The 12,772-nt window shown below is 56.9% G+C and overlaps 1 protein-coding gene across 5 annotated transcripts in view; it reads left to right on the top strand.

Moving 5' to 3' along the window:
- The window catches only part of WHRN (whirlin), a 65,889-nt gene extending 53,630 nt beyond the window's left edge, over nucleotides 1-12,259 (top strand). For 2 of the 5 annotated variants that reach the window (XM_036329796.1, XM_036329794.1), the window contains 5 exons: nucleotides 6,406-6,477; nucleotides 7,745-8,258; nucleotides 10,112-10,290; nucleotides 10,801-10,923; nucleotides 11,205-12,259. In XM_036329796.1, coding sequence (XP_036185689.1) covers nucleotides 6,406-6,477; nucleotides 7,745-8,258; nucleotides 10,112-10,290; nucleotides 10,801-10,923; nucleotides 11,205-11,387 — 1,071 coding nt within the window. In that variant the 3' untranslated portion in view covers nucleotides 11,388-12,259. Of the gene's footprint in view, nucleotides 1-6,405; nucleotides 6,478-7,744; nucleotides 8,259-10,108; nucleotides 10,291-10,800; nucleotides 10,924-11,204 lie in introns of all 5 variants that reach the window. The other 3 variants (XM_036329795.1, XM_036329793.1, XM_036329797.1) reach the window with 2 other exon arrangements.
- The last annotated feature ends 513 nt before the right edge of the window (nucleotides 12,260-12,772 follow it).

Genomic DNA, 12,772 nt, shown 5'->3' with positions numbered 1-12,772 from the left:
GACAGGCAGGGTGGCAGGCGACCGGCTACCGGTGACCCGGATGCCCCAGACGGTTGCTCCAAATGGAGCCAGTTTCCATTCTGCCCGAATCCCCTGGCTCATGCTGCCCGCTGATCAATCCCAGGTCAGACGTGGCTCCTTCTGCAGCCTTTCCCTCAACCACACGCAGTCGATCAATGGAAATCAGATGCAGCCCTCCCCCAGCGACAGATTGTGTTTATTTCCCATGTGCCTAATAGAGACGCAGCCCTGGGAACTTCTGCTGCCTCCGAACAATATCATTCCTCTCCCATGAAGGATGCGGCCCGCAGAGCCGAGTGCAAGCACGGCGGCCTGCCTGGCAATTCCAAATTCATCTCGTGCAAGCAGGGCGGCGGAGGCCTTCAGTGCATGGGATCTGCAATCCCACACGTGACTCTCCTGACTAGTAGCCGCGTCACCTGGGGCAGGTAGCGTCAGCTTTGGGAGCCTCAGTGTCCACATCTGTGTACTCGGCTGAAAGCCCAGCTCTCTGTGGGTGTCCTGAGGATTCAGTGAGATCAGGCGTGGACTTGCAGGCGTGGAGTTCATGGAAGTTGATTTTATTGATACTCTAAAGGCTGGCAAAGGGCACTGCAGAGGAAAAGGGTTATAGAGGTCACGGCCAGCCTGGTACACATGGAGCAGATGCCATTGGGAGTGTGGGGCGCAGTTGGGACTTGCCCCAGCCTTAACCACAGCCCCTTTTCACCTGGATTTGTGAGGTTTTGCATGCCCAGCCTCTCTGCCTGGAAGGAGCTCCCTGGACCTGCCTGAGGGTGAGTGCCTGCCTCTAAAGACCTTACTGCCCTTCTCCCCCTGCAGGAAGGTGAGAAGGGGGTGCAGGGGTGGTTGTCAGCCTTTTGCTGCATCAGCCTCCTTGCTCATGGCCTCCATGCCCCTCCTCAGCCAGGCTAAAGGAGGGTGGAGACGCTCAGGCCTGTCTCAGACCCCAGGGAGAGCAGAAGAAACCCATCTATTCACTCACTCACTCAGCAGGCTTCCGTGAGCGCCTCCTGCATGCCAGACTGAGCCGGGCACTGTAGCCGTGAGCAAGACACCGCGCCTGCCCTCCTGAAGCTCAGCAAGTCCACTGGGGAGGCAGCCTCAAATCATCTATAGAATTCACACTCCGATAAGTGGTGGAAGGTGGTGTGAGAGCCTGGGATGGGGGCCCTGACCAACCTGGGGCATCATGGGTTGTTCGATGCATAACCACTGAGCCACACCCGCCGGGCTCCTTCTTCTCTTACTCTCACTCCTCCCTCTCTGGTCCCCCCGTGACCTTGAGAAGCCTTTGTGACAGTGCTCAGGTTTTCCACCCGCCTCAGGCCTCTCCCTGTGCATTTGGGGCAGACGTGGGGGGAGTCTGTGGTCCTGGCATCAGAGTAAAGCAGCGTGAAGAACAAAGGGCTGAAAATAGCACCTTTATGTAAGAGCCCCCCATTGTAATGGGGGACGGAGGCCTAGAAACCAGGGAACTGGGCCGGAGGGAAGGGGGGCGAGGGAAGGGCCTCATTTTGCTGAGGTGGCACCTGGGCCATGCGCACCTCCATTTCCAGGATCTGGAGTCCTCCCGGCAGAGGCTGGCACAGTGGAGTGCCCTTATCACTTCATTTCATCTTGTCCCCAAGTTCCTTCAAACCAGACTCCTGGGATATCCAGGCCCAGACGGGGCCAACTCAGACACTAAGGTTTTTGGGTGTTTTTTTTTTCTCTGAAAGGAAGGGAATTTTTGGAACCGCCACAGATTGGAGGCCGAAAGAGATGGGGCAGCAGGTGCTGAGGGCATCCTGGCCCTTGTGGGAAGCAGTCTGGATAACAGTCAGACCTGAAATAAGATTCAGCTTCCTGCCCCATCCTTGCTGTGTGACCTTGGGCAGGTGGCCTTCCCTCTCTGAGCCTCAGGCACCTCAGATTGGAATGGGTGAAAGATCCCTCTGGGTCTAATGCTTCAGCTGGGCACTGGCCTCAGTGGGTGCAGGAGAAAAGGGGCCCCAAGAAGCTGGGGGTGGGGGAGGGGTGGCCAAGATGCTTATGCCGACTCCCTGTGAGCTCTGACCTTGATCCTGCTCTCAAAGCCTCTTCCCCAAGCATTTCTGCTGATGCATCCCCGGGCTCTTAGCCTGCTGTCTGCAGCTATTTCAGATGCACAAGGAACATGGCTTGGGGACTCAGGGCTCCTGAGCGTCTGGATTCAGCAGATGGAGTCTGGCAGGGCTGGGCTCCGACCCGTCTGCCATTTGCTCCACTCAGGCCTCCCTCCCAGGGCTGGCCATTTGTCCTGCTCCTCCCTCCCCTTCCGCCTTCCATCCCTGCCCTCAGTCATGCTCCAGGATCCCATTAATAGCAGAGAATGGCTGAGACCAGGGGCCAACAATGGCTGTGCTCTCTCTTGGTCCAGAGAGAGCCACTCCTGGGGCCCTCTAGTTCCTACAGTAGCAGGGCCCTATCCAATTCTGGGTCAGGTAGCGGCTGCATGGGCTTTGGGGTCCCCCTGGCCTGGGTTAGAAACCTGATCTTCTGTACAATGGCTGTGTGACCTTGGACAAGCCACTGCCCTCTCTGGATGTATGACTCTAACAGGGGTGGGCAAACTTTTTGACTCGAGGGCCACAATGGGTTCTTAAACTGGACCGGAGGGCCGGAACAAAAGCATGGATGGAGTGTTTGTGTGAACTAATATAAATTCAAAGTAAACATCATTACATAAAAGGGTACGGTCTTTTTTTTCTTTAGTTTTATTCATTTCAAACGGGCCGGATCCGACCCGCGGGCTGTAGTTTGCCCACGGCTGCTCTAGAAGATGTGAGCTGGGGGAGATCTTAGTGCCTGTCTCACACTGGGAATCTAATGAGGTCACGTACGTGAAGCGCCCAGTAACTGAAGTGCCTGGCACACAGTAGGTCCTCCAGTTTGTAGTTCTCTGATCTCCTTCTCAGAGAAAGTCACACCTCCCCTGTATGTCCAGCACACATGCTTGTTCTCAGGCTCTGGGCCCTTCCCCCTCTCCCGGGCCCTTTTCCAACTGCCAACCCCGCCATGGATCCTGAACAAGGATTCTGGAGCAGCTGCCGTGTGTGTGGCCCTCTGTTTGGTGTTGGGGACACAGGGGCCCACTCATCTTTTATCTCCAGGGCCTTCTCCATAAGTCAGGGCTGCCTGATAAATACGTGTTGAGTGACTGAGTAACTGCTGCAAGTTCCGAATGTGTCAGCACAGGAGAGAATCCTGTGTCTCAGTCCCACCAGGACTGTCACCTGAGTGTCCATCGTGGCTGCAGGTGGAATCTGGGGCAGGTGACAATGCTGCATTGGACGGTGCTGGGGGCCCCTCTGGTCTTTGCGGTAGGCGTGTCCCAGGCTTCTGACGCTCTTCGTGTCTCCTGCTGAGGTCAGGATTGTGACTGCCAACCCTCGGGAAGTCACTGCATGTACCCAGCCCCACCTCGCCATTCACCTTAACGGTGTCTGGCGGTGGTGCCCGCTGGACTGTTTCCAGGGAGCACTGGACGCATTACATGTCGGCGTTTGGAGGGGGTTGTGTGCGAGGGCTGCGGCTTCCTTTCCGCCGAGGTGTTCCTATGGGGCCAGGGCATGTTCTGCAGCTATTCAGTCTCTCAGGCTCATTTGCAAGATCTCAGACTTCTGGTGTAACAGCCGGCTCCCCTTGTATATTGTGCCAGGCTCTGTTCTGAGCATTTTTGTAGGTGTGAATATATCAACCCCATGAGGGAGGGATTGCTGAGACCCAATTTTACAGATGAGGAAACTGAGGCACAGAGCAGTTCAGTGACTTGCCCACCACTCGTCAGCTGAAGCGGCAGAGCTGGGTGTGATCTCAAAGAAGCCAGAGCCGGTGTCGCTAGTCAGTGGGTGGGAGAGCAACCTCATCACTCCACCTCCCGGGGAACCCCCAACTGTCCTGGCATCACTGAGGCCGTCAGCAGCATCTTCCTGGGAGGCGGCGTGCAGGGGACGGGGCTGGAGAGAGCAGGCGCCCGTCAGGGGAGCCTCAGCTTTATTGGGAAATGGGGCAGTCGTTCCAGCCTGAGTTTGCACGAGAGGCATCATGGGACCAGATGAGGAGCCCTGGGAGTGAGAGGCTCAGAGCCGGGAGGGCCGAGCATCCTGTCCATTGGCAGGTTCCCATGATGGGCCTCCGTGATCGTGTGCCCTTGGCCCGCCCAGAATGCTCAAGGCTTCGGGAGGAGCCCTGGAGACGGGGGTCCGTGAGGATGACCCAGCAGCCTCTGCCCTAGGTGTGGAGTCGGGCGCCTTCCATCCCCTCCCATTGCCCTCACCCTCATCCAGGCCACTGTGCAGCCCCCCATGGTGAGTGGTAGCCACCTCACTCCATTCTCTGCCTGCGTAGGCCTCCTCCCTGTGACAGCCAGAGCGATTGGCTGATTCATTTACTCCTCAGTCCACTTGTGGACTCATTAATTTGCTTAATAAATATTTATCAAGCAGCCACTGTCCTGAATACTGAGGACAGAGTAGGGACCAGGCAGTTACAAATCCTGCCTCTTAGGAGTGTTTATCCTACTGACAATAAGCACATTAATAGTATAACATCAGGTGGTGATCAGTCTTATATAGAAAAACGGCCAGGGGTTAGAGTGGGGCGTGTGTGTGTGTGTGTGGGGGGGGGGGGGGAGGGGGGGGGGGATCAGGGTACTGTTTTAGACAGGGCTGGTCCAGGAAGGCCTCGCTGAGTCAGAACTAAATGAAGTAAGGGAAGAGCCAGTAGCCCTGTGGGCAGAGGGAGCAGTGAGTGCAAAGGCCCTGAGGCAGAACCATTCCATCCGGTTGGCAGGAGGAGTAGCAGCATGAGTACAGAGTTTGGAATTTCCTCCAAGTAGGAAGGAAAGGCCTGAAGGGTTATGAGCTGGGAGGGACATTATCTGACTTGTGTTTCAAAGATTACATCTTGGCCGCTGGGTGAAGAATAGTGATCAGTGCAAAGGAGAAAAATAAAGCAGGGTCGGGTGGGGCTTGTGGTTTCCGGTGGGAGGTGGTACTTCAGTAAGGTCTTAAAGGAGGTGAGCGAGGTGAGCATGAAGAACGTTCCAAGCAGAAGGAAGAGCTGTATGGAGGCCCGGCGTGCCTGCATTGTTCGAGTGTGGCTTGAGAGAAATCGTGCAAAGGGGAACTTCGCAGAAGGCAAACTTGACCTGTGTCTCCCCGGCAACCCACTGCCCTCAGGTCCAAGTAGCTCCATGCTTGACTCATGTGGAACCGCTGGAAGATTCTCAAAAATCTTCTACTTTTCTGCTTTATGTATGACCTACCCGCTGAAACACCCATCTTTCCCTCCTTTGCCCAGCTTACCCACAAGACTCAGCTTTCATCCGTGCTCACTCCTCCAGGAAGCCTTCCCTGATAACCCCTCCCCCGCTGCATTATATGCCTGTGCTTCCTCACTCTGTGCACAGTGTCCTCTGTGCTTGCTTGTGTCAACCCCACTGTCTTTAAGCAGCTGAAGCCAGGGGTCATGTCTAACCTCCTCTGTGTCCCAGGCCCTGTCTGTATGGAGCACTGAGATGACTGGGTCAGTATTGATCTCTGCACTTGAGACTTGAGCTAGGAGTTGGTCATGGAGGCTTTGCCATCCTGGGTTCTGTGGGGTGGAGAAACGGATCCTAGAGCCCTCAGGAGAGCCCAGTTTAGAGAAGAGCACTGCTTGGCCTCCCAAAAAAGGCCTAGAGATGGCCTTTCGGCAGCTCAGTGTCACTTGAGAGAGCATGAGGCTGCTTCTGGTGAGTGAGGGAAGGAAGGAGGAAATGGGCATTTTTGCCAAGTAACATCCATTGAAACCTTAACCATCCTCCCCTCCCCGCTCCCCGCTGTTGGAACCATTAAAATTAGAAGAGGGAGACAGGGAGAGAGGGAGGGATGGATGAGTGTGTGTGTGTGTGTGGGGAGGGAGAGAGAGAGAGAGAGAGAGAGAGAGAGAGAGAGAGAGAGAGAGAGAGAGACTGACTTTCCCCATCCACCTCTCATTTGCATCCTGCCACTTGTACACCTGCCTGGGGTTGTGAGGGAGCAGCAGAGAGCAGCCTTGGTTTGGAGGTGCTGAGGGTATTGAGCAGCACCGAGCTTCAGGAATTCCCAGTAAAGGTCAGAGCCACCCCACAGCATCTCCAGGTTGTTCCGGGGAGGCCTGGAAAGAGCGAGTCTCAAAGGAAAATTGCTTTTAAAATGACTAGCAAGGAAACTGACATTAATTTTAATGCATAAAATAAATTCCAGCGGAGTGGGACCGTCAGGAGTCACATAAACCACGTGCAGGTGGCGTAGGGGCCATAGACCTGGAGTCTAGAGAGCAAACTGGTTTCCCCCCTTGGTTTATGTTTGCTCACGTTGTTTCCTCCTCCATTTCTAGAACACTCTGGACCTGGAGGAAACGGGCCAGGCCGTCCAGGGCAATATGAACGCCCTCCCAGATGTTTCCCTGGTAAGAGGCTCCCTGGCCCTTTCCTTGTGTTTTGCCCTCCATCGTCTGTGTGGGCCCTGGGGGCCGGCTTCTTGGTAAAAGCCAGCGCGAGAGGACAGAGGACTGGGCTGTTCAGATGCAGACCCAGGCCTGTGCACAGTGTGTCCCTCCCCTCTCTCTAGCGCCACCAGAACGACTCCTTCCAGGCGTTTTAGGTGGGGCTGTCAGGCTGTTTGCTTGCCCCGTTGGTGTCACTTTGTCTGAACATTCGCATAGCAAACCCTGAAACATGGAGCGCATGGCAGAATGCCCTGAAGAGGTCCTGTGACTGGGATGGAAATGGAAGTTGAACATGACCTTTGGCCCAGGTGCACACAGCAGCAGGCGAGATCACTTGGTGATTCTGACCCAAATAACTCTTGAATGGCTTGGGCTCTGGAGCCAGACTGCCTGGGTTCACATACCACCTCTGCCACTGACTGAGTGACTCCAGGCAAGTTTCTTGGCCGCTCTGTGCCTCAGTTTTCCCACCTGTAAAATGAGGGTAAGAAGAGTGTACCTCACCCGTAAGTCTGCGGCAACAGGCAAACTAGCTACTTTAGGGAAAGCTTCTGGAACAGGGCCCGTGCTGCCGTAGAGCTGTAGTGTCGGATATTGGCACAGGCGGAGGGGGAAGAGTAATGACAGTATCCGTAGCTGCCACTCACCCAGCACCTGCTGGGTGGCAGGCACCTTGCTAACCCCTTCTCCGCCTCCCCCCTCACCCCCCACAGCTCTTCGGGCAGGTGGCTTCCCCCACTGCCCAGGGGTGCACTCAGAGAGGTGCAGTGCCGCGTCCCGGGCCACACAGCACCCCAGCCCCTGTCTGCCTTCCTCCTGTCCACACCCGCTGCCTCCAGTCCTGTCACACGTCCTGGCTCTAGTTGCTAAAACAATCTCCTAAAAAGAAAAGCCAGAGAAATGCCTTTATTGTTTTTCCATCCTCCGCATCCCAGCTTTAATTATGTCTCGTTCCCTGTGACAAGCCCTGGCTGATGCCAAGGGCTTCAATTCCCAAAGGTAACGGTGCCGTCCCCAGAGACGCAGCCAGGATCTCCAGGCTTATCAGCTGCCGAGATGCTGGGAGAAGTTTTCCACTCGGTGTTGCATTATTCAGCGCAGTGTGGCCAAGAGCTGATAGAGCTGGGACGGAATTCCAGCCGGGCCGGGCCCGCTCTGCTGTCCGATCTCCCCTCTTCCAGCCGCAATGGGCTCTGACTCCTTCTACTCCTGCTGGGTCTTTTGGCAGGATGAAGTCAAGTCCACGGCCGAGGGGCTGCCTGGCTACAAGCTGCCTCCTCCCCCACCACCTCTCGCCCAGCCGAAGAAGCTCGGAAGTCAGGACCAAAAGCCACCTTCCTCCGCCTCTTCCCACTCGGGCATCGTCTTCTCGGCTCCGCAGAACCGCAGCCCGCCGGCTGGCACCGCACCCACCCCAGAGGCCCCCTCAGCGCAAGACTCGCCCTCCTCCCCCATCTACGCCTCCATCTCCCCCGCCAACCCTGGCGCCAAGCGGCCCCTGGATGCCCATCTGGCCCTGGTCAACCAGCACCCCATTGGTCCCTTCCCACGGGTCCAGTCACCCCCGCACCTGAGAAGTCCCCCCGCAGAGACCACGCTGGCTGGGGGCTGCCTCCCACCACCCTCCCCCTCGGGGCGCCCAGACCAGACAGGCACAAACCAGCACTACGTCATGGTGGAGGTGCACCGCCCGGACAGCGAGCCCGACGTGAACGAAGTGAGGGCGCTGCCCCAGGCTCGCAGTGAGTACCAGCAGGCACTGGGGGCTGGGCTCCGGGACTGCTGTGTGATCTTGGGGGTTTGTCCTCTCTGGGTTGATCTGCCCACCTGCACAGTGAAGGTTAACAGGTGCTCACCCAGCGAGCGGTCTCCTAGCCCCGGTGTTCCCCCCAGGGAGAGGGTGGCTGGGGAACAGGGTCCTGTGCCCACACTGAGGAGCTTTGGAGTCAGACACACGAGTGTGAGCCCTGGCTCTGCCGTGTACCAGCTGTGTGACTGTGGGCCCGCTACTGTGCCTCTCTGAGCCGCCTCCCCATCCTCGAATGGAGGTGGCAGTGACAGCCCTGCCCGGCTGCTGTGCGGGTGGGGCTCCCCCTCCTGAGCCTCCAACCCCGTCACCTTGCATTCACCTACCAGCCTCCCCAGAGACTGAGCTTGTTGAGGGCAGGGGTGGCTCCTGCAATCTTCATCCCCCAGGACTTGGCACGGAGAAGGTGCTGGGGGGACGGTGGGCCACTGGAGGTCTCCTGACTTGGGGCTGCAGGGTCAGAGGGCAGGATGGACCTACCAGGAACCCAGGAAGCCAGCCCCAGGCTGTGGCCGGAGGGAAGGGAGGAAGCCTGAGCCCTGGGCAGGCTCCTCTCCTCCTGCAGAGTTGGGCACATTTTGTTGGATGCTGCTGCCATCTTGTGGTTAAAGTGATATGTGGGGGGGGCCCTATGGCCTGGAAGGTGGTGGATGGGTCAGGGCACCCTTACTGAGTGTCTGCTGTACGCCATGCAGTGGGCAGACTAGGATGCAGAGTGCAGAGTCCCTGTGTACAGTGGCTTGGTGAGGGGAGGCAGCTGAGGGAGAGCAGGCAGGATGTGGTGAGAAACCCGAGCTGTCATACTTGGATCACTGCTGCTTCGAGACCTGGCACTGAGCTGGATGCGCATGATTATAAGGGCTAACCATTGTTCCGCACCGTCTTGCGCTGGACACTGTTCTAGGGACTTTGCCTCTATTAGCAACTCATCTAATCACCCCCAACGGTCCTGTGAGGCTGGTACTGTTATTACCCCTATTGTATGGATGAAGAGGCACAGAAAGTAACTGTGGAGCCAGGCAGTCTAGCACACGTCTGCTCTCTTGACTGCTTCACTCTGTATGTCGTATCTATTGGTCTTTATGGGAACCCCATTGGAGAGGTGTCATTGCTTCTGATTAGCACAAGGACATGGAGGCTCAGAGAGGCTATGTCACTTGCCCAGCGTTGCACAGCTGGTCAGAGGGAATTCCTATCCAACCTGCCAGACTTAAGAGTGTGTGTTCTTAATGCAGGGTCTCAGACTCAGGGACTAGGCCATCACACACATAGTGAAGCAGCTGGAATTGACCGGTGAGCCAGAGGGGCATGTGTCCACACTCAGCTCTGGCCAGTTGGGTTCGTGCAGGGTGCAGACCAGGCATGGAAGAACTTCCTTTTTTTTTTCTCAAGAAGCTAGAAATTTAAATTTTATGTGAAATCTCCTAATTTGAATGTGTTGATCCACCATTAAAAACTGACAGCATTGTATGTGTTTAAAAAACAATAACCCCACATCTGTGGGCTGGTTTTGCTCTCTGATCTCTGTTCTAATCATTACACCAGGGGCAGTCAGGGCAGACATCCTGGAAGAGGCAGCCTTGGGGCCAGGCCCAGTTGGAAGGGCAGGTCTCGGTGGGGAAAAGAGTGATACCCTCCAGCTATCCACAACCACCCAGTCTTTGCCCAGGGAATCCCCCCAGGCCTTCCAGTCTGCAGCTTCATCACCTCCTCCAGGAAGCCCTCCTTGATCCCAACTGTATAAATCACATTCTCCTCCTATTCCCCCCCCAACCCCCCCCCCAGCAGCCTCCACACTCTCTCAGCTCTCGGACAGTGGGCAGACTCTGAGTGAGGACAGTGGTGTGGACGCTGGCGAGGTGGAGGCCAGCGCCCCTGGCCGAGGCAGACAGATGGCGTCCACCAAAAGCAGGAGTAGCAAGGACCCACCTCGGAACGAGAGGAGCACAGAGGGGGCAACCAAACCGGTGAGTGAGGAGGAGGGGGTCACAGAGGGTGAGGGGAAGAACAGGAAGTGCCTGACCAGGGTTCATCTTGTCAAGTGACCTCAGGGAATGGAGCGAGCCCCTCACTGGAGGGGTGTGGGCACTGGAAAGGGTATTAGCTGGAGGCCCAGTTCAAGTCCTACCTTTGCTGTGACACTGACCAGCCGAGCCCTGAGGCTGGTCTTGAGACCCTTAAAGCTCAGTCCTGACATGGCGAGGTGGCTGGGGGAGGTGGGGGGGCGGGGGAAGGGGGGTAGACCTGGATTGAGTCCTGGTGCTACCACCAGGCAGTCTTGGCTGCCCCTTAACTTCCTGAGCCTCAGGGATTTTTGTAGCAATTAGGAGCTGAGAACACCAAGTGCTTAGCTTGCTGCCTGGCATATTGGAGGCTCCCAACACAGGCTGGCGTCTGAGCCCTGCTGACCTAAAGCTGTCATGCCCAGGCCTATACACTGAGAAGGCCTTCGTCACTGGTCTCCTTCATACCCACAGCCTGGACTCTTGGAGCCCACATCCACCCTGGTCCGAGTGAAAAAAAGTGCGGCCACCCTGGGCATCGCCATCGAGGGTGGCGCCAACACCCGCCAGCCGCTGCCCAGGATCGTCACTATTCAGGTACTTCCCCAGGGGCCCGCTGACTATCTCCCCCTGCCCCTGGGAGTTTCCTCTCAGCATCCAGGGTTGTGCCACCCCCACAGGTGACCCAGCACTGAAGGGCAGACCAGGCTCATACGACCTTTGCTCTCCCTGAGCCTCAGTTTCCTAATCAGGACTGTGGACACCCAGATGGTAGCTGCCAGGTTGGCAGTGTCAGGTCTGACCCTGTGGGTGGCCAAAACCAGGCCAGCCTAGTCCTCAGGTGCCCTCCGTGCCTCCGACCTGTGTCTCACCCACAGCGAGGCGGCTCGGCCCACAACTGTGGGCAGCTGAAGGTGGGCCACGTGATCCTGGAGGTGAATGGGCTGACGCTGCGGGGCAAGGAGCACCGGGAAGCCGCGCGCATCATCGCCGAGGCCTTCAAGACCAAGGAGTGTGACTACATCGACTTTCTGGTCACCGAGTTCAATGTGATGCTCTAGGGGCCGAGGCCTGAGCGCCTCCCACCGCTGTCCAGCCCCTGGCGCGGACCCTCTTCCCTCTTGGCACTGTGACGCTCCCTGAGGGCCCAGGGCTGCATGGCCAGGGTAGCAGGAAGACACCCCCACTCCCTCCGGGCCCGCTGGACCAGAACCGGGAGCGGAGGCAAAGCAAACAGGAGGTCAGGTCAGGTCAGGTCAGGATCTGGTGCCGCGCCCGGCGCACAGAAGGCACTCACCCCAAGTGTGGCTTCAGGAAGGGGAAGGACACAGTGTCTTGGCATGTCCACCTGCCGTCTGCCAGGGCCTGCTCCTCTGGGTTGTGTCGGGGGCACTGTGCCCCTGGCCACCTAGGACCTGGCCCATCTCCAGATGCCTTGGCTTTGTCTAGAGCAGCGGTTCTCAACCTGTGGGTCGCGACCCCTGAAAATACATCCTGCATATCAGATATTTACATGACGATTCATAACAGCAGCAAAATTACAGTTATGAAGTAGCAACAAAAATAATTTTATGGTTGGGGGTCACCACAACATGAGGAACTGTATTAAAGGGTCGCGGCATTAGGAAGGTTGAGAGTGAGGTCACATGAGAATTCATGGACATGGCCCCCAGCCAGGGGGCATCTTGCAGGACCTTTAGTGCCACAAATAAGCATCAAGCACCCCCTTCCCATTTACCCCCCATTCCTCCGAGCTCCTTGTTCCCCATGGTATTTATTATTTATTTCCCCCTCCACACCCTGGGGACCCAAGACCCCAGCTCCCCACCGCACCCCCTGCCTATCCCAGAGGCCTTGCAGGTGACCAGCGACGTCAGTGTATTTATATACAGAGCTTATGACTTTAATTTTTCAATAAAGAGATCTGAACAAGGTTAGGGTCCAGTGTGCTGTGTGGCCTGCCTGTGTGACTGGGGTCTTGATGGCTCAACGTGGAGATGGGGGGAGGGCAGTTGGAGGCATCAGAGCACCAGACATCACCACCCTCTCCCCCCAAACCCCCCACATCGGAAATGCAGGGGCACTTGAAACCACACCTGCGTCTTGGAACACCCTACCTGAAGGTTGTTTACAGAGAATATTCTTAGATTAAAAGGCACAGGTATGTCATGGGGCAGAGTACACAATGTGTGTGGATGTTTTAAATGACAGAGAGGTGGCCCACCTGAAGGCAGGTCCCAGAAACTGACTCAGCGTGAGGGTTTGTATGCAAGTGATTCATTAAGGAAGGGAGAGTCAGTGAAGGAGTGGGGGCTCGGGAGGGGAAGGGGAGGAGCCAAGCCTGGGAGGGGACACCAGAGTGTAAGCTATGCCTACAGCTGCCCCCCCTCAGGGCCCTGGGACAGGGCTTTCATGCTGTCAGTCTTTGATCAAGGCCTGGGGGAGA

This window comes from Myotis myotis, unplaced genomic scaffold, assembly GCF_014108235.1.
Source record: "Myotis myotis isolate mMyoMyo1 unplaced genomic scaffold, mMyoMyo1.p scaffold_m19_p_12, whole genome shotgun sequence".
In the NCBI taxonomy this organism is placed as follows: domain Eukaryota; kingdom Metazoa; phylum Chordata; class Mammalia; order Chiroptera; family Vespertilionidae; genus Myotis; species Myotis myotis.
This window is presented reverse-complemented; position numbering and strand designations above follow the sequence as displayed.